Here is a 27,659-nt window from a genome sequence, read left to right as displayed (position 1 = left end):
GGGATAAAGTGAGAACTGCCAAAAGCCTAGCAGAGTTGAACCTTGCAAAGGGAATTAAAACCAAAAGGAAAAGATCCTATAGCCATAGAAATAAGAGGAAAACAAGGCAAGAAGATGTGTGATCGCTAAGCAGAGGATGGGGTGGAGGTTAAAGATAATATAGGTATGGCCCAACACCTAACAAATACTTTGCCTCAGGTTTTAATGAGGCTAATGAAGATCTTAGAGGTAGTGGCAGAGTGACTATGGGAATGAGGATATGGAGATAGAGCTTAATGGGACTAAATCGGAAGGGCTTGAGTAATCCCCATCCAAGAATATTAAATGAACTTTCATAAAAATTGAAATTGAATTTCATAGAAATTGAAAGCCCAATAGCAAGGATTTTAATGAATCTGTAAACTCTGGGGGTCATACCCTGTGACTGGAGAATTGCTAATATAGTTCCTATTTTTAAGAAAGGGAAAAAAGTGATCCAGGAAACTGCAGGCCTGTTAGTTTGACTTCAATTTTATGTGAGGTCTTGGAAAAAAATTTGAAAAGAAAGTAGTTGAGGACATACCAGTGAACAGTAATTGGGATAAAATACAACATGGTTTTACAAAAGGTAGATCATGCCAGACCAACTTGATCTCCTTCTTTGACAAGATAACTGATTTTCTAGACAAAGGAAATGCAATAGATCTAATCTACCCGGATTTCAGTCAGGCATTCAATACAGTTCGAAATTGGAATTTATTAGTTAAATTGGAGAAGTTGGGGATTAATATGAGAATTGAAAGGTGGATAAGAAACTGGTTAAAGGGGTGACTACAAAGGGTCATACTGAAAGGTGGACTGTGAGGCTGGAGGGAGGTTACTAGTGGAGTTCCTCAGGGATCTGTCTTGGGACCAATCTTATTTAACATTTTTATTACTGACCTTGGCACAAAAAGTGGGAGTGTGCTAATAAAATCTGTGGATGACACAAAATTGGGAGGTATTGCCAATACAGAGTAGTATCAGAATTTCATACAAGAAGATCTGGATGACCCTGTAAACTGGAGTAATAGTAATGAGATAAAATTCAATAGTGCAAAGTGCAAGGTCATGCATTTAGGGACTAACAACAAGAATTTTTGCTATAAACTGGGAACTTATCAGTTGGAAGAGACAGAGGAGGAAAAAGACCTGGGTGTATTCATTGATTTCAGGATGACAATGAGCCACCAATGTGATGTGGCTGTGAAAAAGGCTAAGGCAATCCTAGGATGCATCAGATGAGATATTTCCAGTACAGACGGGGAAGTGTTAGTACCATTACACAAGGCACTGGTAAAACCTCATACTGTGTGCAGTTCTGGTCTCCCATGCTTAAGAAGGATGAATTCAAACTGAAACAGGTACAGAGAAGGGCTACTAGGAGGATCCAAGGAATGGAAAACTTACCTTATGAGAGGAGACTCAAAGAGCTTGGCTTGTTTAACCTAACCTAAAGAAGGCTGAGGGGAGATATGATTGCTCTCTATAAATACATCAGAGGGATAACTACCAGGGAAGGTGAAGAATTATTTAAGTTAAGCACCAATGTGGAGGAGTGAAGTTCTGGAACAGCCTTCCAAGGGGAGCAGTGAGGGCAAAAAACCTAACTGACTTCAAGACTGAGGTTGATAAGTTCATGGAGGGGATGGTATGACAGGACTGTCTACAATGGCATGTGGCCCATCTGCAACTGCCAGTAGCAAAAATCCCCAACTGCTGGAGATGGGACACTAGATGGGGAGGTCTCTGAGGTACTACAGAGAATTCTTTCCCAGGTATCTGCCTGGTGGGTCTTGCCCACAGGCTCAGAATCTAACTGATGACCATATTTGGGGCCAGGAAGGAACATTCCCCCATGATTGATTGGCAGAAACCCTGAGGGTTTTTCGCCTTCCTCTGCAGCACAGGGCATGGGTCACTTGCAGATTTAAACTAGTGTAAATGATGAATTCTCTGTAACTTGAAGTTTTTAAACTATGATTTGAGGACTTCAGTAAAGCAGCCAGAGGTTAGGGGTCTATTTCAGGAGTGGGTGAAGTTCTGTGGCCTGCAATATGCAGGAGGTCAGACTAGATGATCCCGTTGATCCCGTCTGACCTTAAAGTCTAAGAGTCTAGAGGGCCAATTCTGGTCTAAAATTGAATTTCTTTTGGGAGGAAAACAAAACAAAGCTATGAGTTTCAATGATCGGAATAGAAGTGTGTAAATTTAAATGGATCACATTAATCCTGCAAATCTAAAAAACAGTTTATAGGTTTGCCAAGCCTAAAATTCAATCCCTAATTCCAATAACCCAAAAGCAGACCTCTGCTTCTGAATGTTATCTTCGGCCTCACAGCTCTGAGAATTCGCTGAATCTGAAGGAAGGGCATAAAAGGGGGAGGGGAGCTGCGCTGCCGCAGAGGTGAGCAGCTGGAAACTTTTTGCCTCAGAGAGTTGACCCTGTGATATTCCTTTGGGGGATGTGTGACACTTAGTCCTCCTGTGTTCAGGCCAGCACGTGAGGAGGTGCAGCCATGGTTCCCATAGACATCAGGAGGGAACAGTCTCTCTGTTGGGGATTTAATTTTGCCCAGGCCTTACATAAGTCATGGAAGGGGAAGCTCTTTGTCCCTTTCAACCCCACTGTGACCCCAAGTTAGGGGTTGGGCAGAATCTGGTCCTATATGAGGAGAGGAGAAAATACATAATAAATAAGCATCTCCCTTACATTTATGGAGACTTACATAGCATATTTTCCCACCTAAACCAATATACAAACTCAGTAAAGAAACACTGTCAGGATTAAAATCATAGCGACCCGCTTAGAGTGAAATAAGTAAAGTTTCTCTATAATCAAAATCACTCTTAGTGGGTTTAATAGGAGGGCTAGAGTCTCCTGGTGCACCCCACCCTATTAGCATGTGCTAGACACCAGAGGACGCTGAAGGTCAATTAATTTAGACTCACTGGGGGAGATACAGCTCATTGGATGCCACACTTGGATATAAGGAAGCCAATATAATGCTGTTGTACACTTCAACTCTCACTGACTGCCCTTCCCCTCCGATGGATCCCTGAGCAATTGGAGGGCCCTCTGCAGAGTCCAGATATTGAGGTGTACGAGGTCACAGAATACCTTCCATATAGAAACATGAGATCTTTGAGGGGAAGACACACTCTGTGTATGCAGTCCCATGGTCCAGAATCTGGCTCTGATGTCCTGAAATCCAAGTTTCCCCAGCAATTTCACTTTAATGCTAAAGGGCTTGGGGTTTCAGTATGCCCTGGCTGAAATAGACTGGGCTCCCGCAGAGTGTAAAGCTGTTAGAAACAAGTGCTGTTTTTGGATGCTATGAAACATTTTTGAGACCCCATTTTTCTGCCTCAAATGATCACATCATTAGAGGTTAACCCCATGGAATGTCTTGCTGATGTATCCCTGTGCTGGATCTTTTCAAGTCAGGCATTTAAAAGAGAGAACACGCCCCACAGTGCTTGTCCTGTAAAGAGCACTCATGTGACAAGCACCCTTTGATGTGCCATCAGGACACAGTTGGGAACCACCAGTGCTTTGAAAATGTCACTGACATTTAATAAACAATTGAGCTTCATGAATAGTCATTAAATAAATGTCTTTAGAGCTAGCACCTAGCTTTGGAGTGGGCGTGGCAAAAAAGACAATTAAAAATGGCTATACTATAGTGACAAACTGTAGGATCTTGGACCATGTTTTTCTTTCACTAATAATACAAGCTCTTTTCTTCAATGCAAGACTTTGTAGTTGTGGATAGGAAGTGCCTAGCATACAGGCTGCCACACATATATCTGAAAATCCTGGGACCAACACTGCTACAATACTGCATGCAAACCTGAACACAGTCATGCCTTACACATGTGATTGAACTGGCTCTAAAATGCCTTCAGTTCTGTGGAGTAAGCTCACTACAAATTCCACACTATCACAATGGCCCACTCCCCCAGGTCTGGGCTGGCAATCTGTTTGCAGACAACATCTAGGATGGGCTATCACCAGCAGGAGAGTGAATTTGTGTGGGGGGGTGGAGGGTGAGAAAACCTGGATTTGTGCTGGAAATGGCCCAACCTGATGATCACTTTAGATAAGCTATTACCAGCAAGACAGTGGGGTGGGAGGAGGTATTGTTTCATATTCTCTGTGTATATATAAAGTCTGCTGCAGTTTCCACGGTATGCATCCGATGAAGTGAGCTGTAGCTCATGAAAGCTCATGCTGAAATAAATTGGTTAGTCTCTAAGGTGCCACAAGTACTCCTTTTCTTTTTGCAAATACAGACTAACACGGCTGTTACTCTGAAATCTAGGGCTATGTTGTTTCCAAATCCCAAGCAGACATTAATCTTCTTAACACAAAAATTTCCCTTCACTGGTGTTCTAAAGAGACAGCACTCCTTGTAGTGCAGCTTGAATAAGGCAGCTAAGAGAATGTAGAAATTTAACAGAATAGTTTTACTTATTGAATTTCCATGCTTGTATAATTTAAGCTATTTTAATATTTATATTGCCAGCCAATTTCTCCGCCATTCAAATATTTGAATACAAGAGTCGTAAATAAGCACAAATGCATTTCAGGACTTTTTCAGGAAATGTGCCTTTTCATAGTTATTAATATCTTTGTTTCCTAAAACAGAACATTTTACTGACAGCGATTAGCACAGAACTAGAAAAAGTGTCTTTGTGTATGTGTGTGTCTATATTCCCAAATAAAAATCATTAGTTAACAGCTAAGGTTACGAGTTGCTCCCCCAAATTATTGCTCCCCAAACCACACATTATTTTAAAAGACATGAATTTGTGTACTTATAACCTTAGCTGGTGATTGCCATGTTTTGTAATGTTTGGGGATTTTTTATAATGTGTGCAAAAGTACATGTTGCTTTGAACAGCACCTCTTGGTTTTAATGATTAGTTAACAAAGCTTTTGTTCTGAGCATTACTAAGCTATTTGTATTGTTAGTTAATGAGCCTGGTTCTTATTTACACTAAGGGTATGTCTACACTACAAAATTAGGTCAAATTTATAGAAGTCGGTTTTGTAGAAAGCGTTTTTATACCGTCAATTGTGTGTGTCCCCACACAAATGCTCTAAGTGCATGTAGTCGGCGGAGTGTGTCCACAGTACCGAGGCAACCGTCGACTTCCAGAGCATTGCACTGTGGGTAGCTATCCCACAGTTCCTGTAGTCTCCGCTGCCTATTTGAATTCTGGATAGAAATCCCAGTGCCTGATGGGGCTAAAACATTGTCGCGGGTGGTTCTGGGTACATATTGTAAGGCCCCCCTTTCCTCCTTCCTTCTGTGAAAGCAAGGGCAGACAATCATTTTGTGCCTTTTTTCTTGAGTTACCTGTGCAGACGCCAAACCACGGCAAGCATGGAGCCTGCTCAGCTAACCGACACCATATGTCTCCTGGGTGCTGGTGGACGCGGTACTGCATTGCTACACAGTGGCAGTTTATTACCTTTTGGCAGCAGACAGTGCAGTATACTGGTAGCCGTCATCGACGTAGTCCTTTTAACTCTTTTAACTGACCTTGATGAGGTCGGGGTGCCTGGGCAAACATGGGAGTAACTCAGCCAGGTCATTTCCCTTTTAAGTTTCGTCTCATGGCGATTGAGGCCGACCGGCAGTGCACTGTCTTTTAATCAGCAGCCAGCAGAAGACGGTGGCCAGCAGTCATACTGCATCGTCTTCTGCCGAGCACCCAGGAGATGATGATGGCTAATGGTCGTACTGCACAGTCTGCTGCCAGTAAGATGTATAAAGATAGATTAAGTGGCTCAAAACAAGAAATAAACTAGATTTGTTTTGTATTCATTTTCTCCTCCCTCCCTCCGTGAAATCAACGGCCTGCTAAACCCAGTTTTGAGTTCTATACTTCCCTATAAGCTAACCACCCTCCCCTCCTTTCTTTGATCACCACTTGCAGAGGCAATAAAGTCATTGTTGCTTCACATTCATGCATTCTTTATTAATTCATCACACAAATAGTGGGATAACTACCAAGGTAGTCCAGGAGGGGTGGTGGAGGAGATATGCACCAGGAGAGGTGGTGGAGGAGGGAAGGACAAGGCCACACAGCACTTTAAAAGTTTTAAACTTTAAAACTTATTGAATGCCATCCTTCTGTTGCTTGGGCAATCCTCTGGGGTGGAGTGGGTGGGTGGCCAGAGGCCCCCCCACCACGCTCTTGGGCATCTGGGTGAGGAGGCTATGGAACTTGGGGAGGAGGGCGGTTGGTTACACAGGGGCTGTAGCAGTGGTCTGTGCTCCTGCTGCCTTTCCTGCTGCTCAACCATATGCTGGAGCATATTAGTTTTATCCTCCAGCAGCCTCAGCGTTGAGTCCTGCCTCCTCTCATCACGCTGCTGCCACCTTTTAGCTTCAGCCCTCTCTTCAGCCCGCCACTTACTCTCTTCAGCCTGCCACCTCTCCTCCCGGTCATTTTGTGCTTTCCTGCACTCTGACATTGTCTGCCTCCACGCATTCGTCTGTGCTCTGTCAGTGTGGGAGGACAGCATGAGCTCAGAGAACATTTCATCACGAGTGCATTTTTTTCGCCTTCTGATCTTAGCTAGCCTCTGGGAAGGAGAAGATCCTGTGATCCTTGAAACACATGCAGCTGGTGGAGAAAAAAAAAGGGACAGTGGTATTTAAAAAGACACATTTTATAGAAGAATGGGTACACTCTTTCACGGTAAACCTAGCTGTTAACATTATATACATAGCACATGTGCTTTTGTTCCAAGGTCGCATTTTGCCTCCCCCCAGCACGTGGCTAGTCCCTCCACCTCCCCATGGCTAATAGTGGGGAACATTTCTGTTCAGCCACAGGCAAACAGCCCAGCAGGAACAGGCACCTCTGAATGTCCCCTTAAGAAAAGCACCCTATTTCAACCAGGTGACCATGAATGATATCACCCTCCTGAGGATAACAGAGAGAGATAAAGAATGGATGTTGTTTGAATGCCAGCAAACATACACTGCAAAGCTTTGTTCTACAATGATTCCCGAGTACGTGCTACTGGCCTGGAGTGGTAAAGTGTCCTACCATGGTGGATGGAATAAGGCTGCCCTCCCCAGAAACCTTTTGCAAAGGCTTTGGGAGTACATCCAGGAGAGCCACGAATGCCAGGGCAAATTAATCATTAAACATGCTTGCTTTTAAACCATGTATAGTATTTTAAAAAGGTACACTCACCAGAGGTCCCTTCTCTGCCTGGCAGGTCTGGGAGGCAGCCTTGGGTGGGTCTGGGGGGTACTGGCTCCAGGTCCAGGATGAGAAACAGTTCCTGGCTGTCGGGAAAACCGGTTTCTCCACTTGCTTGCTGTGAGCTATCTACAACCTCATCATCATCATCACCATCATCTTCCTCGTCCCTAAAACCTGCTTCCGTGTTGCCTCCATCTCCATTGAAGGAGTCAAACAACACGGCTGGGGTAGTGGTGGCTGAACCCCCTAAAATGGCATGCAGCTCATCATAGAAGTGGCATGTTTTGGGCTCTGAACCGGAGCGGCCGTTCGCCTCTCTGGTAGGCTTGCCTCAGCTCCTTCAGTTTTATGCGGCACTGCTTCGGGTCCCTGTTATGGCCTCTGTCCTTCATGCCCTGGGAGATTTTGAGAAATGTTTTGGCATTTTGGAAACTGGAACGTAGTTCTGAGAGCACGGATTCCTCTCCCCATGGAGTGATCAGATCCCGTACCTCCCGTTTGGTCCATGCTGGAGCTCTTTTGCAATTCTGGGACTCCATCATGGTCACCTCTGCTGATGAGCTCTGCATGGTCACCTGCAGCTTGCCACGCTGGCCAAACAGGAAATTGAAATTCAAAAGTTCGCAGGCCTTTTCCTGTTTACCTGGTCAGTGCATCTGAGTTGACAGTGCTGTCCAGAGCGGTCACAATGGAGCACTCTGGGATAGCTCACGGAGGCCAATACCGTCTGTGTCCACAGTACCCCAAATTTGACCCAGCAAGGCCGATTTCAGTGCTAATACCCTTGTTGGGGGTGGAGTAAGGAAATGATTTTAAGAGCCCTTTAAGTCGAAAAAAAAGGGCTTCGTCGTGTGGACGGGTGCAGGGTTAAATCGATTTAACGCTGCTAAATTCGACCTCAACTCCTAATGTAGACCAAGGCTAAGGCCCCATCACTGCACAAGTTTGGCAGATTAAAAGGGCCTTAAGTGAGTGCAAATATGAGTTATGTGATGTCAAGAAGCCAATCTCTCTCTGTATTTGGGTTGATTTAATGTTATAAAACCCTGAGTGGGGAAAAAGGAGGTAGACGCTTGAAGGGGAGGAGAGGAGACTAGAGAGCAATGAAGAGCAACACTATAGTGGCACCCATGATCCCTCAGCAACTGCTCCCCCTCAGCTTCCTCTTCCCCTTCAGACCCCTGCTTTCCTTTTGCCCATTGTGTTTTTAAATGATGATGCTCTAAAAGCTAACACTTAAGTGATTCACAGCCAGCACACTGAACCTGGGTTTAAGGATTACAAAAACTTGCACTGCAACAGGGTTACCCTGATATAAAAGAACAAAAGATTTTTTTTTCTCATGTGTAGTCTCCCTTTCCCACAGCCCAGTCCTAGAGGGCTAAATAGTATTCATGCTGTTTTCAACAAGCCTAATATTTCTCCCGATGGCCTTATACTCAGGACCAGTTCTCTAGGGGTGGCTGGGCAGAGTGGTTGCCCTACATGCCAACTTCCAAAGAGCACTGTACTTTTCATGGTTTGGGGGTTGTTTTTTGCTCCCTTCTGATTGGCTGCCCTTTTTTTGCTCTGCTGATTGCCCAGGGTTCAGATTTTTTTTTTCTCAGCTGGTGCAGGGGTCGGATGGAGTGGGAGGTACTGAAAATGTTTTTCACTTGGCAGACAAAAAGCCTAGGACCACCTCTGTTTATAGAGATAAAAATCTTCTTTGGCCGGCAAAAGTCATTAAACCCCAGATTACTCTTCCCCCTGAGTGCACATCACCTTGGCTGTGCTTTAAGCCTCTGATGATTTTGGACATTGATTTTCTTGTTTAGATTCCAGTAATTGTGAAGTCCTCATAGCAACCATCTTGTTACTTGTAAAACCCTGACCATGTCTTCAATTACACAAAATGCATGTACATCTCTAAAAGAGAAAGGTTTAATGGAATGTTGTCTCTGGTCTTTGCTAAGCTGATGAAGTGGTCACTTGATGGGCTAAATTATATTACAGGGAATGGGTTATACACAGACTGGCCACGATGGCAGTATGTTCCTGTACAGACTATCAGCACTCATGCTGCAAGGTTGCTGAAGAGAATATAGAGAGAGACAGACCAGTATACTGGTGATACTGACAAAGGTCTCACATTACACTCACAATTCTGGAAGGAAGTAACTGTGTCATAAAAATGTCAGAAACATATACATTAGAAGTGAAAAAGACATTAGGCTAGTGAGTCTATCTCTTGGGAATGCAAGACTGTTTCCTACAGTATATTTGGGCCCCCACAGAGAGAGTTCCCCTCATGCAAGTTCAGAGATTTGGTTTTCACATCCTTCATATATCTGTAGACTGCCAGCACCTCCCACACTCATCTGTGAGCCAAAATAAATGAGTGAGATCTTCAGCTTGTCTCTCCGCCTAATGACACCAGCTGAATCACTGGCCTATATACATTTCATTTTGTTACTTGTAAATTAATTTCTATATCCCCCTTACAATTTTTGGTGCTCCTTTTAAAAAAAAAACAAACAAAAAACAGTACCTCCAGTTTGGCAACAGTTTCTGCTATCATGATGGCCCAAAGTCATTATTATTTTTTATGTATATTTAGTATAGTACCTAGAAGCCCAAGTCATGGGCCAGTGCCCCACTGTGCTAGGTACTATACAAACACAGAACAAAAAGATGGTCCCTGCCCCAAAGAGCTTACAGTTGAGGAACTATCATCTCCCTCTTCCCTGATATGATTGCCCAAAATCTCTAGCATATTGTAACTTTTCTGTATCTTAATTTAATAATTTGCTTTATATTTTATTATTTAGTTGGTAGTTATGTTTATTTCCTTTGGGCCCATCTACAGCCTAACCAGTTATTTGTTTAATTTTGATGACAATGATATCTTGCAGAACATTAGGGCCTTTGGGAATCTGTAGGAAATTTTGACTAATTTGTGGAATACATCATACTGAAAGATTGCATCATCTAGTGATACAAATCACCCAATAACCCAAATAACTCATTGCCAAGGGATGCTGTGAAGGCCAAAACTATTAATGTGTTCAGAAAAGAATCAGGTAAGTTCATGGAGGATAGGTCCATCAATGGCTATTAGCCAAGATGGTCAGGGATGCAACCCCATGCTCTGGGTGTCCCTAGTCCCTGACTGCCAGCTGCTGGGACTGGACAATGGGGGATGGATCACTTGATAATTGCCCTGTTCTGTTCATTCTGATTGAAGCACCTGGCATTGGCCACTATTGGAAGACAGGATACTGAATTAGATGGACCATCGCTCTGACTCCGTATGGCCATTCTTATATTCTTATGTTCAAATACTGAAAAGCCAGTAATACCGATCCACTCAATAAATATCTGGATAGAGAAAACCTCTCTTTGAGGCACCCCTCACTGTTTTATAAGGAATTCCCTCTACTTCAGATTGGCATTTTAAAAATTTCACATAAACACCAGGTTTTCAGCTATCATGCTGACAAAGGCTATATAAGAATCTGGATAGACAGGTTTGATCAGCACAATTTTCAAACATTGGTACCTCACCATGGTATGCAAATCCCACATTTGGAAGCTCAAATCAGGATTTAGTGCATCAGTGCTCATTTTAAGTGCCCATCTGAACATCAAAATGTTAGATCAGTGTATCCCATGTCAGTGCTCGTGCATGAAAATTTGGTGCACAGTTCATATCTAATGGCAGAAAAGAAATGGACTCCAGAAGACATGCTATGTGGTTGGTTTTTGCTCAGAAGCATGACTGAGAAGTGGCAACGGTAATGGGGATAAAAAAGGTAATGCCAGCTCTCCTGCTTCTTTAAATTATAACTTGGAGTCTATGAAGAGGAGTATAAAAAGGAATTTGCCCTGTTACCTCATTTATTATTTGTGATCTTAAATGACTATGTGAAGCTGGCTTCTGACTTGTTTAAATGGAGCAGATACACGTATTTATTAGGATACCGCCAGCAGTTTCATAGTTCAGATGGGACCGTTCTGAGCATTTAACAAGATTTCTTGATGAAAACTGTCAGGCTGGCATGACTCCTGGTGAGCACAGAATAGAAGCGGCAGGTCACTCACACTATCTCTAGCTTTCTCACCATCTCTCTTAATTAGTTTCATGCCTCCTGTCACAGATATTGGAACCATAACATATCCTGGGCTTGACGTTGATCTACCAACACCCAGATCACAGTTAACTTGCCTGAAGAACTTACACATCCATATTCATTATTCAGATAGCAGAACAAACTTTTACATTTGCTTCATTTGTTAACACTCTCCTTAGCCAGGCCATATACCCAAAAGATTTACTAATACATTAATTGCATTTCAATGACAAAACTATCTGTCAGCCATGAGAATGCATTACTGGTGCAAGAGGATGAGCAATATATTTTCCACGTTAAGCCCATAGATCAGTGTGTTTTACTCTTTATCCACAGTGTTCCGCAATAAATAATATAGATGCACCTAAATTCTGCTTTTTAAAAATTCATAATTGGTTAATATTAAAGCAGCAGACTGCTACTAATACCACTCGCCACATTTACTGATGTGTAGCTTACACTTCAGTGTCATTTATAACCTTTAGATGGTGGTTGACTTCTATGAGTTTTTTAATCTACCAAGTGCGGCATCTATTGTTTATATTGCGTTACGTTTAACTTTACAATTTTAGCAATCTATGCCATTTAATGCATAGTTCATTTATTATTAATTATTATTATTATTAGACAGAAAAAGGTTCCTGTGGAAATAAAATGGCCATTAAGTTTTAATTAAAATCAATTCATAAGGTCAATGGAAAAAGACATTCATCAGCTGGAGGTGTACCATGCCTTTGAAACATTAAGAAAAATACTCAAACAGTAGATGAAAGATTAACTAGTCATGAAAACATTTAATTTTATTAGCTCGACTGCTATGCTCTCGGCTAAGATAATAATCAGTCAATGTTCTTGATGCTTGCTATTTAAAAAAAAAATCAATGATCAGAACATATGTCTCAATGCAGGGATAATTTAATAACACCTAATTGCAGAATGAGCATATTGTGGCAACTTAAAATGTAGTGTAAACAGCAGCTGCAAGTTAATATTATTCCTAGGTTGGTAATACTATGAAGAGATGAGAGGAAGAGAGAAGGGTTTTGTTAGAAATCCAAACATAGTCAATTATACTGAAGTCTGGATTTTGGCACTTTTCAAATGAACACTTGTAAAGACTGTAATTCCCTGAATTCAAAGTGTACTTAAATGAAAACAAACTTTCAACAAATGCCCAGTCCATTCCACACTGCACATAGTATCCTGTATATTTTTCATCATTTTATTCTGAGTTCATAAATATCAATTGTGATTGAAAATCAATATTTTTTAGCAGTTTAAGGGCACCATTTTCAAAGTTGGGTCCCTAAAGTTAGACACCTACAGAGTTAGAGTCCTGAATATCTGAAGTTCCCACTGAAATTAATATTTTGGAAAGCACTAGCCCTTAGTTTGCCATGAGAATAACCTGACTGTTTAAAACATAAACACAATTAAAGTCAAACGTACAATAAATTGCAGTGTAGTAGATGAACTGCTGAAACCTGTCAGATTCAAGGCACAGATGAGATCATGTCATACACAGAGTGTAGAAAATTATATATTGAACTTCTTAACCTTGAGAAGTGAGCATTCATTCAATTCCTACCTGCTGAGGTTTTCACAATTTCTGAAGTATTTCTGAGACCCATGAAGTCAAACTGATAGAGTCTCCACGATTTCTGGTCTGCAGCTTCTACTGAGTTTTTCCTCCATCTGTAAACCATTTCTTCTTTAGGATAGCCATCTGCCAATTTTTTAAAAAAGTGTTACCTTTTTTAAAGAGATGTTGGAAAAATCTATTTATGATTTTTGAGAATGTTAAAACTCTTGGAGGGTCTGTTCCAGTTACTTTATTGATACGATTCAGCAGAGGAGAGTATTATGGCATAGACAAGAAGAGCCAATAGCCCTAAAAGATTACTTTATTAATTCATTCACGTACCCATTTATATATTTCTATAGAGATAAAAGTTCAGAGGAAGTTGTGGGGAAAGGACAAATTAGGGCCGGTCAAAAACTTTCTGCTGAAATTTTTTAAATGAAAATTGGGTTTTCTAATAAATATTTTTGTGGTAAATATCTGCTTTCCTAGATTTTTTTTATTATTATTTTTAATTGAAAAACACCAAGACTGAAATTTTTTGCCTGAAAACTAAGAAATGGTATTATTTGGCCAAACATTTTTCAGGTTTCTGGCCAAAAAATGTTTGAGTTATGACATTAGTTTAGTGTGGAAGAGTCTCTGTAGCGGTTTATTTTACAAATAATCTTTCAGAATGCGAGAAGTTTCACAACAAAAAGGAAAATAAAACATTGAACAAGACAGATTTTTTAAAAATTAACAGTGTATACCATGATATTTCACAAATCAATTAAACACAATAATTAAGCAAAGCTTTTGTCAGAATGTGGTTTCAATCAGATTAGTTTTAAAGGCCAGGAAAAGTAGTAATCATCACATGATCCATACAACTGAAAGGGCTTAAGCCTTCTTTTACCACTACAATAATAATTCATAATTATTAATTCGGCGGCCCAATATATACATTTCTTTCTTTATTTACAGAATATTTAATTCTATATCTGAATGAGCAGAGACCTTCCAGAAATTTATTCGTAAAAACCATAACAATAAGAATGTCTAGAAAAGAACAATATGCCCTCACTAGTTAAGTCTATAGGCCTGGGTACACAAAAGGGGTTAGGCATCTAAATTCCTATTTTAGGCATCAAACTTTCAGTTTTGGGATCACTGACCTGTAGGAAGCTAAACTCACTTGGCCTCTATGTTCATATAAAAGAAGTAAAGCAAAACAAAACAGTTTGGAGCGGGGGAGGATTTCATAACTTTCAGACCATGGGTTAGGGTACTCAAATGGGATGTGGGAAGACCCCACTTCAAGTCCCACCTCCGCTTGAGGGGAAAGAGGAGATTTAAATTAGGATCTGTCACTTCTCAGGTGAGTGTCCTCACCATAGGGCTCCAAGATATTCTGGTATGGGGTCCTTTGTAATCTCTCCGGTTGAAGTTGTTGCACTCTGGATAACTACTTGAAGCATCATTTGGACTGGAGAATGAGCGAGCGAGCGAGAGAGAGCTCAAGCATGAAAATTACTCTTATAGGTTGGTAGTTAGGGAACCCACCTGGGATTTTGGAGACCAGGGCTCAGTCTACCTGCTCCAGTTGCTCTTTAATTATTTATCCAGAGTGTAACAGCTTCAACAGGAGAGACTGAAGGAGCCTTCATATCAGAATAGCCCAAAGCCCAGCGGTTAGGGCACTCAGCTGAGCAGCGGCAGAGCCAAGTTTGAATCCTTTGTCCCCTTCAAGTGGAGGGTGGAGTTGAACTGGCAGTCCCCCATATCCCAGGTGAGTACCCTAACCACTGAGCTAAAATTATGAGGGAGCTTGCCATCTTCCTCTCAGCTTCCTGATGAAACAGCATAGGCACCTAACCAAGAGGGGGTTAAGCACACACCCCAGCTGCCTGCCTAGCACACTGGTTTTTGTGAATTGCAGGCTAAGGTCCTTATCTCTCCCCATTCATTGTAGGTGCCTAACCTGGACTTTGTGGATCCCAGTGATTTTCTAGTATCTAACTCCTATTGTGATTATCAAAATGGTCTGTTCTGGCCTTGAAATCCAGTATATTGTGCTTTCTAATATATATCCTAATAAACCATTAGTCATCTGGTAATTATTAAAGTAGATGTACATCAAAAGATAAAGTTTTACAATGTGAAAAATGAAAAGTAAAACCCATCTATTTAAATACAATCCACTTGTTTTTTTCAATATAATTTTTCCTTTTCTGTGCTGAACATTGTTACATCCTGATATTTGTGCTGAAAAGAACATGCTCCCGCATAATCCCTCTCTTGAATTTCCTTAAAAGTTTAATCCATTATTATAAAGACTCCCTTATTTATTCCCCATCCCAATACAGCAAAGAAAAAAACCAAAAGTCCTTCACTTCTGATCTTTCCTAAATGACTACGTTAATTTAGAATGCAATGTTCGTATATTCTCTATCAATGTTTGCACAACTGAGGTCCCCATTCAATTTTAGCAGAAGAATTCCAATACCAAAAAGATAATTCATACTGCAGTGATTTGTGGGGGATTTAGAGGGTAATTTTTTGCCAGGCAGATTATGGCATTGGATCCATGCTACATATTTGAGCAGTAGAGATCCTGTGAAGCTTTAAATACCCCCTCCTTAACGACTGAGTGCATGTTTGGAATTTGCTCTGTGTATGCTTCTAATTGAAATAAACTTGCTCCCCTTTTTACCTTAAATAGCTTCTCAGACTGACATTATTTGGGGGGACTCTTCCTCATGTCCTCACAATCCATAAAGGAAGTATCAAATAGCATACTAGACACTCTAAGGGATGATGTGCTCTCTCACTGATTTGCAATGATAGGATCACTGCTTTACTTGAAAGTAAGAGCAATACCTTACTGAAATCTGCCACCCCTTCTTGGTCCTGATATTGCCCTTTAGGAGTGGGGATGTGGGGGAAATGAGAATATCACTCACCCCGTCAGAATCCTTGCTACATCCATAGTTCAGCACCAGTCAGCACAACTACTGAGGGCAAAGTGCTACCCCAAAACAAGCTTCACATAAAATACTCAGATTCTGTAATCTGAAAATAGGTCACGTATGATTTCTGAGAAGTCTATGGGAGAATTCTTCATTATTCCTTCAGCCACATTCAAAAAATGACTAGTTAAAACATGATCCACATCATCGTTATTTGTCAGTGTCCTGAGCAGTATATGGTCAGTCAGAAGTTTAAGAGGATCTAGTCCTGCAGTATTTTGTGAATTTCCAGATGCTTTTACTGCAGTGAAAGAAAGTCAATCTGAACATAACAAGCCTCAGCATCAGTCATTGTCCTGGAACCATATGCACCAGACTTCAGTTGACCATCATGCCCTTGCAATACTACCTAACTTAATCCTGAGTTGCAGGCATCTGCTCTTAGAATGGCTGGCTTACTTACATCAAAAAAGATAAACGCTTATGACTTAAACAGAAGTTGTTTCACTCTATTGAATGACTGCTCTTGTGTTCTGCACCAGTGCTAAGTGCTTTCACTTTTCACTTCTTTCAGAGGGTATTATTTTCTGACAGGTTGACCACACATCTACCTAGACAGTGAATCATACTTAGGATTTCTTTCAATTTCAGAATGGATTCAGGAGGTTGCAAATACTTAATAGTTTCTTACTTTCTCAGCATCTGAGACTTTACATTATTCATTATATGAGGTACCAAAAATTCCTAGTTGTTTCCAGCCCAACAAGCTCTTTCACTTTGTACAGCATCAGACTTGTAGATTTTTATGTTTTCAGAAGACACTACACAGGTTTTTTAAATCATGTTCCTCTTCAGTACAGCGATGTACACAAAGTATTAGTTTATCTGTATAAATATCTAGCCTTTCCAGGTGCTTCAGTAGCTCTGCCATCTTCCTGTGAAGGATCTCAGATGCACTAGTAATGCCAGAAAGAGGTCTGTGGTGAGACTACTGTATAAAAGGAGTTAAAATTGTGGTTAACTTGACACTTTTTGGCTGTAGTGAAATTTGCCCCAAAACACCTGTGGCATCTAAAAGAGTAAATACTTGGGGGCACCTACTTTGGAAGATGTCATCCAGTGTGGGATAGAACAAATTTGTCTCTCTAGCCTGATCTTTCACTGAGATTCAGGTCACCAAATAGACAAAATTTTCCAATTTGATTAAGCATTGGAATCAAAAGTACACACCACTAACTGGACTCTGTAATTTCAATAGCACGCCATCTAATGATTTGGTCTATATGCTTTTTCACTTAATGGAGCACTGGAATTGAAATTCCACCTGTTCTTTGGCTGCGGCACCACCCATGACTTCCTAGAATTATCTGGGCAAAGGATATAAGAAAGATCAGTCTCATTGTCTTGTGATCTCACAACTCCTTCCACTTCTCTAGTGAAACAGAGGGCAATGAATTAGCCTATCTTCTTGCCTTTGTGGCATTCAGCCATCCACGCTGAGCAATCAGTAGCATGTGTATTTGGAATCTTGCTTTTTTATTTGGGATGGTTTACTATTCTGTGATAAATCCTTGCCCCAGAAGGAATGAGATTTAAATGCCTTAAAGTCAGTTTATGACATCTTGATTGCCAGGTTTCATATAAGTTCAGAATTATGAGCAGTTGATTCTTCAAAGTCCGGTCATGTTCTAATGGCAAGTTCAGATATTTATTTAAGAGCCCAATGACACATTTGTCCCTGATGCCTTCATGATTACTTTTTCCAAACACACAACTGTCTGCTACTCTAATTCATACAAATGCTTTATTTTGTGTATGTGATTCCAAAAATATTTTAGAGAGTGTACAGTCATCTTTAATTCTAATAGTAAAGTAAACATTACTAAGTACTGAATACACCTTTGCCAGATTTGGAGATGAACCAACTGAAAGGAGGAGAGTTTTCCAAAGGAAGATACAACGTTTTTTTTTTTTTAACTGTACTTCTCTTTTATTATTGTAAAATTTAAGGTCATATTCGCACCCTATCTTTCTAAATTGCTTCCACTGTATTTTTAATCAATGTATTTAGAATGTTTTATAGTTATTCTTTGCATTTACACTGCAATGCTTTCTATGGAAACCCGATCATTTGTGCAGAAGCGGAGGTCTAGCTTTGAAAATAACTATGAGAAACAGTAGTCGACTTGCTTCACCTGCCTTGATTTTGCACTACAGAAAACAGAAAAATCAGCAAAACAATGGGTGAAAAGTTCCGTGATTATTACAAATGTCTCCAAACAGAGATTAATCTTTCCTTTTTCCTGTCTGGATTCCCTGGTGAAGATTAATACCGATTAAAAGGCCTAGCTTCCTGTGTATTCTCCACTTCAAGCCAAATACTGCCACTGATCTGAAGTCAATAGGAATTGTGTGAAAAGTGTGAGGAAGGAATATGGCCTTTAATGTGTTGGGCACAATGTTTTGCAACATGTGAATGCCTCACTTTGCAGTAGTTTTACCCTTCTGTAAAGCTATCGGGGGGAAAAGTAATATATATTTAGTATAAATCCAGTACATTTTACCTTTGATAGTGAAGGGCTAGACGCACTGTGATGCTGGAAAGTATGAAGAATGGACATCATGCAGGGGTGATTAAATTCAGATTAGATACTCATTTCACAGCACAGGTTTACACACTTCCTCATGCGTGTTCAGATTTATTAGTGCACAATTTGCTCATCACTTTCATGGGCACAACTCCGTTAACTTCATCAGGACAGATACACAGGCAGCAATAATTTCTGGAACACCCCAGGAGAAATCTAGAATGTTTATCGCGTAGAGTTTGGCTGATTGTGACACTGACATGCTGCTTGCCTTTCAGAACATTCCTTCTGCTGCCATGATCACCATATAACTGTTGGGAGAATTGGGCTCCAAGTTTGCATCAAATTTCCTACCTGCTCCCACCTTGATTTCCCCAAACTATTACTATTTGTCTCAGCCTCTCAAGTCAACGCTCTTCATTTTCCTCTCCCTCTCTGCTGCGCATATGGGCCTGTTGCGTGAAGTGATTAGAGATGAAAGGAAGATAATAAATGTGACAAGGGTCATGCTAAAGGACACAGTCAACCTGAAAATCTTATTACAAGCTGAATATTTTGCTTGAAAAATTGTTGTAACACCAAAAAAATTGTAACTGAAAGAGTGGGGGAGAATCCCTTTTTTGGGAATTTTTTAACTTTGTGATTCTGACAGAATTGTTTGTGTAATCAGTTTCTTTTATTTCTTTATTACTGATGGCCAGTTATACTTCACGCTCTTGTATAAGACAGGATAACATCACGCACATGTACTGCAACAGGGAAGCTCACAAGCCATTCTTCTTCAGCCGGCCTCTGGGGAGAACTCACTTGCAGGTTCTCCAACCCATGAAAAAGGGTGTTTCTTAGTAATAGCAGCAGCAAAGCTGAAACTGTTCACATGCCTGTCTGCTGCCTCTCCAGAGAGGAAAGGGAAGAAGTGTCAGCCCAGATATGTTTGGTGATGTCATGCTCAGGTCTGCCTTAAAGACCTTCCTAAATATAAGTAGGAGAGCTAAAGCCTGTGACAGTGGTAACTGTGTAGGAGACAGGGTGGGGTCAGGGGAATTCTGTCATTGAGTGACAGGAGAGCCAAGTTAAATGTCAGCAAAAGAAATGTTCCAAAAGACAAGCAGCATGTCAGTGTCACAATCAGTTAAACTTTACATGGTAAATATTCTAGATTTGTTCTGGGGTGTTCCAGAAATGCTTGCTGCTGCTGTGTGTGTTTTGCTCAGGGAGGATACCCCTGTCATGCAAGCAGAAGCTTACTTTTCAGAGGGGTAATGAACAAGCCTTATTCATAGCTGACTAACTGTGGCAGTAACATGCTGTTTGTCTTTCAAAACGCTCTTTCTTCTGACATTCAACTTGGCTCTGATGTCACTCGGTGACAAAAAAACCCCACCTCCGAGCCCAGACACTGGCTATGTCTGTCACCGCTGTCACAGGCACTAGATAGAGAGGCTGATGAAATCCAGAAATAGACTACTCTGATATGGCCATGCTACTGGCAATCAAGCAGGTTGTTGGCATGGTCTTTTTTTCTTGTTAGGGGGAGGAGATGGGTGGTTTATAAATGCTTTCCTTGCCTGCAGCAGCAGCTGCAAAACAAACATTTCTTTATCCAAATTACTAAACATCTTGCAGGGAGGAGCATCCACTTCCAAAACTTTTTAGAGTCTGTTCTTAGAAAAGTTGCATGTCTTAGGTATGCAGGACATGGCAGTTTGTAGTTAGCATGCTCAAAATTATGGTATCTTTGATACCATGTTCATAAGCTCTTTGAGAAAAATCAGTTAGATGACAGATGATTAGATCCCCTTTCAATTGTTTGAAATAAAAATTTCAGGTGATGTTGCAATTCTACCAACAGATGCATGACCAGAAAGATTTGAATACAAGTAATTCACTAAAAGAAACCATCAGAATAGTCCAGTTCTGAGTGATGAAAAAATGGTGTCACTGTGTTTTAGTGAATTACTAGAAACCTAGGCAGAAAACTGAATTAAATCACAAATAAATTAGATTGGTGGTATCCATATCTACAAATAAAGAGGATGGTTAGTCCCTATTCACCCATTCACTATTTTTAAAATGTTTACCTGTGAGGCATTTTATAAGGCAGCTACAATTAAATACACAAATATAGAAAATGTAAGGACATTTTTAAAAACTTGAAATGATTTCTGTCAGCAGTTGGAGACAACTGTACTTAAACAATAACTACAGCAATGATGCCAGTTGCTCCTTCTAGTTTGCAGTGGCAATTGATAGTTAATTAAACAGCACATTAGCAACACTGAAAAGCATGGAGAAACAAAACAAAACAAACTCAGTGTAATGGGGAGATGATCAAGTACAGCCCTGAGATAAGTAGGAGCACCTCCCACTGAAGTTGATAGTATTATTATAAAATTATTATAATGATGCCCAAAATATGCTAGCCACATCACAATTATATTATAAATACAGTGCCTTGCCCCAGAGAGTTGTCAATCCATTCTAAAGGAGATAAGGAACAGGGAAAGGAAAAGAACACATTTTCGTATCCTTCCTCTTTTTCCACTTTGTTTAGCCACCTTACCTAGTTTTTGTTCACCCAAGCTCATATTTGAAGTATATACAGGTAAGACCTGGCCATTTGTTCCCTTTCCTGTCATTCCCCAGTAGAAGTTCTTATCACCTCTCTCTCTGCAATTTGCCACCCTCATAGCTTCAGTTTTCTTACCAGATACGACTCACCACAACCCTCCAAAGAGCTCTCAGTCCCATTAACAGCTCACTGAAGGGGATTCTGCTGAGGATAGAGGGCTTTGAGCAATCACTGAGACACAGGTCCTCAAAGGTATTTAGGGACCTAACTCCCATTGAAATCGACCCCTTTGAGAATCTGGGCTTGAAGCTTTGAGATTGTGCTCTGCACTGATGCTCTGTCTTTCCTATATATCCAGCTGTTTAATTAGGTTCTTCTTCTAATGGAGCCCATCGCTATAGTAAATTCCCCCTCCCCCCAAACAAGTGAGAGTGTGAAGTTTCCACCCTTCTTACCTCAAGGAAGTTGCAAATATTTAGTTAATTATTTCCTCTTTCTCCTCCCTCTACTCCTATTATTTCTTTTCTACACTCACACTATTTTCTCTTCTTGTTTTCATCTTGTTTTCCTCCTCCTTTTTCTGCTGTCTTCAGGGCATGATTTGGCTGCTGTGACAGCTCAGGAAGAAGAGGAGATGGTTCTTTTAGACTATCATGGCTGTGCTATAGGATAATGAAATCTTTCTGTTGGAGTTTATTTATCTCCAATCATGTTCTCTACCAGCTACATACACTTTGTGTTCCTTCCTTCCTGCTTTGCCCAAAGAGATCAGAGAACTATGGAAATTAGCAATGGTAAAGAGATGAAGGGTGCATTTAAACAATCAGGCTGAAGGTGGTAGCCAAATTGCCCAGTCTTTAGTAAGCCTTTATTAAGTTTTCCATTAGGGATGCTCTGGAATTTGGCTCATTTGTGCCCACTTCATGAAATAAGTTGAGTTTTCAGTTTGACATCAGGCAGTCACTACTCTTATTGTAGATGCTTGCACTGATCATTACACATAGCCCCATATCTATTTTGTAAAGTCACTGTTTCCAATATCATAAACCAATCTTTTTGTGGAACCATGTACTATAAATTTCATAAGAGACCCAACAGAGAACTGTTCCTGCTTCATCATCACAGCTTTGTCCTCTAGCTTTATGTTCACAAAACTATTTTGCTTTTGAATTACTTTAGTGTCACGAGTGACACATTTTTGCCAAATGTTTGCTTTTTCCAAACTTGGAATTATACCTATTATGTTAGACACTTTTGTGTTGGTTTGTAAATGTTTCCACATATTAGAAACAAATCTAGTCTCATTTATTTATCCTGCATTCTGCCTTTGATTTGATATACATTTTTAATTAAAGTGTTTTTGATTCATGGGTTTGTTTGTTTTGTTTCGTTTTTTTTTTTTACACAGCTCTTAACAGTTTTGTTTGGAAAGCAATTTTTAGTAGCCCTGTATATACTAACTGTTTTTGCCCATAACCTTGCAGGTTACCAGAAATACCACAAATAATTCTCTCTCCTTTAGTTCATCTGTTAGCTGTCCAAAGTCCTATGACTTAGATTTCTTCCTTAGGTCTTTAACATAATGATATATGGTATCACCTTGCAGCTGGGTTTTTGTAAATCAAATGTGCTTTTCCCAAATGGCAATCTTGTTTGGATCACAGTACTTAGGACATTTGAATGTCTGAATGACATATCTAGCAGATGTTAGTCCCCTTCATGCTCTCACTGGCATGTATTGTAGATTAAAGCCTCTGGTTCTGCCACACACATGTAGCAGCGAGAAGCTTTTACCCTGTCCAGTTTCTGTGAAATATCACTTCAGAAAAATATGTAGAAGTGTTGCAACTACTTCTTCCAGTTCAGGTTTATTTCCAGACTGGTGCATTCAGGCATTTCCCCCCTCCATTTTATCAGATATTTACTTTTTTCCTTTCATCAGCAAGGTAAGAGGCTGAATTTTATTCCCTGGCCCAAATCATGTTTACTTGTTATACTAAACATAATTATTTCATAGTTATCTTGTGCTCCGCCATCTTTGTTCAGTGCAACTAAAATACAAACATAACAATTCACCCCGTTTCATAACAAAGGTCAGGATCCTCTAACCCCAAAAATTACTGTTAAAGCATTGTCTGCTTTGTGGGAATAGCATGGCTACTCAACCTTATTTCTGCACATTCTGGGAGGCGTGGCATACAGATTAGCCTAATAGGATGAATAGGCCAGCAGTGATTTTATAGGGCATGTCTACACTGCATCTGGGAGTAAACCCTCCCAGCCTGGGCCAACAGAATCATGCTAGCACTCTAAAAATAGTTGTGTTGATGTTGTGACTTGGGCTGGAGATTTGGCTATCAACCCCCCTGGCTTCAGAGCCCAAGCTCCAGCTGGAACACAGCTGTTTTTAGAATGCTAGTATGAGGCTTGCTAGCACAAGTCTATGGACCCAGACTGGGAGGCTCACACCTACATGCAATATAGACATGCCCATAGAGTTATCTTCCCATGTTTCAATCATACAGGCCAAGGTGGGGGTCTCATTGACTATGAGGCTGTGGATGGAAGTGTTGTGGAAGGAGGACATGTGGTATGAAGCAGGACTTTGGGGGCCTGCTGGCACACACTCTCCTTGCTGCTCTGTCCTTCTGCCCAGTGGGGAGTAGAGGTCTTAAGGACCACCCCTGGCTGGTGATCAGTGAGGTTCTAGCCCTGTGTCACTGGAGGCATGGGGAAGACTCCGTTGAGGGCGTGCTGCCCCATACTCCAAAGTGCAGTGTGGGCACTCAGCTGGCTAACTAACTAGATCTGGATGATTTTCTTTCCTCACGTAATGCCACTTCGGGTCAACCAAAACATTTCACAACTTTGTGTAGAATTTGGTGCCTTGTTTCAGTCTTACAAAAACAAAACAAATCAAACATTTGGAAATGTTGAAATGGTTTATTTTCATGTACCCAAAACACTTCAATTTTCCAGGCTAGAATCAGACACCATTCACAAAACCACTGGACAAGGTGCCCCCCCTTATACCCAATAACCCATCTCTTAGGCCCACATCTGGAATGTGGGACACCCAGGTCTGAATCTCCATGCTAGAGCAGTGACTTGATACAAGGTCGCTCTTGTCACAGGTGACTGTCTGAGCCATCAGGCTATTGATTATTCTGTGAGGTGAGGGAATGCTTTCATTCTTTCCTGGTGAAACTGTTCCATTTTGTATAAAATACCTGAATAGTTATTGCACCAGAGAGTGACCAGTAACTCTATAGCCTGATGGTGAAGTTACTCATCTGCATGGGAGGAGACCTGTGCTCAAGTCCTTGCTCCAGAGTGTTGATATAAACCAGGGTCTCTCCCATCCCAGATGAGTGATCCAACCACTGGGCTAGTGAGTAACAGGGGAGACACTTCTGGTTTTATGAATGTAGCCCTTCATTTCCTTTCCTTTTTATAAAAGTGACTTAAATGAAATGTCATTTTCTGACTTATCCAATTGCAATTCTTTAAAATTAATTTTGGTTTGATTCAAGGCATTTCCCCCCTTAGAACTGCCAATGAACTGGGGAAAAAAATCAATTGTTGGCCCAGCTCCACAGCTAACATTCTCCTCCCTGTTTCCTGCAGTTGGATAAAAACTTATTCTGGAGCAGATTTATGCCTGGTATATCTAACATGGCTCTTGCTGAAAACTGAAGGAATACAGGTCAGAAAAAAAGTCTAAGTATTTGATTGTTAAAATATAAATTCAATGCTTCTTTAAATAGAAAAGTGTGTCTTTTTAGCAAATTGAAGTGTGTGTTAGTTGCATTAACTAAAATTGAAAGAGAAAATAGACTATATCTTCAGTTTGCTATTGGTTATCAGAGCACATTGTTCTAAATTATGGATTCTCCCATGTTTGTTTGTTTTAAGAGATGAATTCTGTATCAGCTTTGCTTTCCACAGGGTTCCAGGGTGGATCTTTAGCCACATCACAAGATTTTACCTGAGATCTACAGTCTCTGAGCAGCTGCATAACTGAGCATCCCAGGCAGATGTAGCTGATGCCAATCTTTGAACAGTTTCTGCATAAATGATGAATCTTAAATCAATTCTGCGAGAGAGACTGGAAGCTAACCTAATACAGTAAAAGCTTTATCATCTGGCACTTTACCAACCAGAAAGCTCTATAAACCAACATTTCTGATCTTCATTGAAAGTCCGGTTTAGAGTCCGGTTGGTGCAGGGCCAGCAGGCTCCTTACCTGGCTCTGCGTGGCTCCCCAGAAGCAGGGACATGTCCCTGCAGCTCTTAGGTGGAAGAACGGCCACGAGGGGCTGTGGGATTGGGGCACAGGAGGGAACCATGTCCAATGAGAGCTGCGTGCAGAGCTGCCTAGCCGTGCCTCCACCTAGAAGCAGCAGGGACATGTCGCTGCTTCTGGGGAGCCGCCGCAGGTGAGCACCTCCTGGATCCAGCACCCTGAACCCCCTCCAGTGCTCCAACCCTGAGCCCCCAGCCCCCTCCCGCACCCAAACTCCCTCCCTCTTAGTTAACTGGAATTTTTCACTTACCACACCCCCCCATTCACCCAGCGTGCTGGAGAAAAAAGCTTTTACTGTAAAACCAGAGAGACAAGGTAGGTGAGAGAATATCTTTTATTGGACCAACTTCTGTTGGAGGAAAGTACACAGAGCTCATCTTCAGGCCTATGGAAGGAAATCAAAATGTCTGAGGGCTGGCCTACACCTAGAAGTTATTTCAACCTAGCTACAGCACTTAGGGTTGTGAAAAATGTATACCCCCCCAAGAAATGTAGTTAAGCCAACCTAAACCTGAGTGTAGAGAGTGCTGAGTCAGCAGAAGACTATTTCCATCATCTTAGCTACTGACTCTCAAAAAGGCAGAATTACTACAGTGATGGAAGATTGCCTTCCCCTGTAAGTACATGTTTAGGATATTCCTGATGCTGTAGTCAAGGTATGTCTACATTAGCTGCACCACTGATATTTCTAATGTAGACATACTCTGAGCTAAATATAAGTTGGGACAGATTGTTAAACATAAGGGGTAATACATGTTGTATGAGGCCACTTGAAACGGAATGGGCAATAAAGGTTAGATTGTTATGCAAGTGGAGTTTGAAATGGGCAATTAATGGTTAGCAGGAAAGTGCACGTTACATGAAACTAGTGTCCCTGTTCAGTCCATTAATTTAAGTTCTCAGGCTCGCCTTTTGAAGGTGTTGTGGAGGTTTCCTTTGAGGAGGAGTACTGAAAGATCAAATAAGGAGTGATCACTTTGTAAAAAGTGTTCCCCTGGGGTGATATGGTGTTTTTGTCTTTTATCATTTTTCTGGGTGAGTTCATTCAAGAGCTCATTCAGGGCTCATTATAACAATCTGTAACACACACCTGCCCCCTCAGCCTTGGTAGCCCACGTATGTATAACAATCTAATCCTTATTGTCCATTCCACATCAAGTGGCCTCCTAAAACTTGCATTACCCCTTATATTTAACAATATGTCCCAACTTGTGTTTAGCTCAGACACTCTGATTTCCTTCCCCAGACCTGAAGAAGAGCTCTGAGTAGCTTGAAAGATTGGACCTTCTACTAATAGAAGTTGGTCCAATAAAAGATATTGCCTCACCTACCTTGTCTCTCTCATGTCCTGGGACCGACCCCAGTACAGCAACACTGCAAATATAAGAAAACCAGAACAGACTAAATGAAATCTTGGATGAATTAGAGCATAACTGGTGTTTAGACAAAGTAGTTTTAGGTAAACTAGAAAACAAAGCTATAAAAAAAGTCAAAGCAGGACACAAAAACCAGAACCTATTATAGGAACAAATTTCAGACTCACAGTTCTTTGGCTTGGTCATATTCTGTACATATTAATAAAAAATCCCTAACACTTAACATGTTTTCATATGCAATGGAAATATTTTTTTGCTAAGAAACAATTCTATTTTTAGCCACTTTAATGGCAAGAACTTAACTGTATCTTCAATCTATGCCCCTCAGACAAAATCCCAAAGAGATAAACAGACAGGCACAGACAACACTGCTCAAATCGATCCATTACTCAGTTATACATAAGGCAGAGGAAATGTGCTCTTGCTTGCCTGAAGTCACACAATCAATAGGAAAAGATTTTGGTAGAAACTAAAGAGCTCCAGGAACATAAGCAACTAAAAATGAAATAGTTTAGGAAAGGAGGCAAATCTTCCTGGGAAGTCCCTTTACTCCATGCTGGCAAATGGATAGTACATCTGTAAAGGAGGTAGTTCATCCTCCCCATATGAATGATCTTAGTTCCAAGGATTTTTAGATACTTATTTTGTGGCCAGTACATAAAGAAAGACAACAGAAACTGAAGTTTATACTCTACCTCTAATTAATTTACAGTATAAATGCACTGTAATCATTCTAAAACTATATATATGTATTAAATAAGCAAGACTAAAGGGGGAATAAAACTTTAAGCATTAAATTACTTGCGGTTATATGAATTAGTCATAATTACAGATATAAAAAAATAGGACCATACTGCAATCATAATTTAAATACACAGTAACTTCCGTATCCGTGTTATGAAGTGTATCCAAAAATATCAG

The 27,659-nt window shown here is 40.7% G+C and overlaps 1 protein-coding gene across 1 annotated transcript in view; it reads right to left on the bottom strand.

Moving 5' to 3' along the window:
* Positions 1 to 27,659, bottom strand: part of GABRG3 (gamma-aminobutyric acid type A receptor subunit gamma3) — a 527,538-nt gene that overhangs the window by 66,951 nt on the left and 432,928 nt on the right. The window contains exon 6 of the mRNA XM_073353127.1: positions 12,952 to 13,089. Within this exon, the coding sequence (XP_073209228.1) occupies positions 12,952 to 13,089 (138 nt within the window). The remainder of the gene's footprint in view (positions 1 to 12,951; positions 13,090 to 27,659) is intronic.

Source organism: Lepidochelys kempii, chromosome 1 (genome assembly GCF_965140265.1).
Source record: "Lepidochelys kempii isolate rLepKem1 chromosome 1, rLepKem1.hap2, whole genome shotgun sequence".
Lineage (NCBI taxonomy): Eukaryota > Metazoa > Chordata > Testudines > Cheloniidae > Lepidochelys > Lepidochelys kempii.
This window is presented reverse-complemented; position numbering and strand designations above follow the sequence as displayed.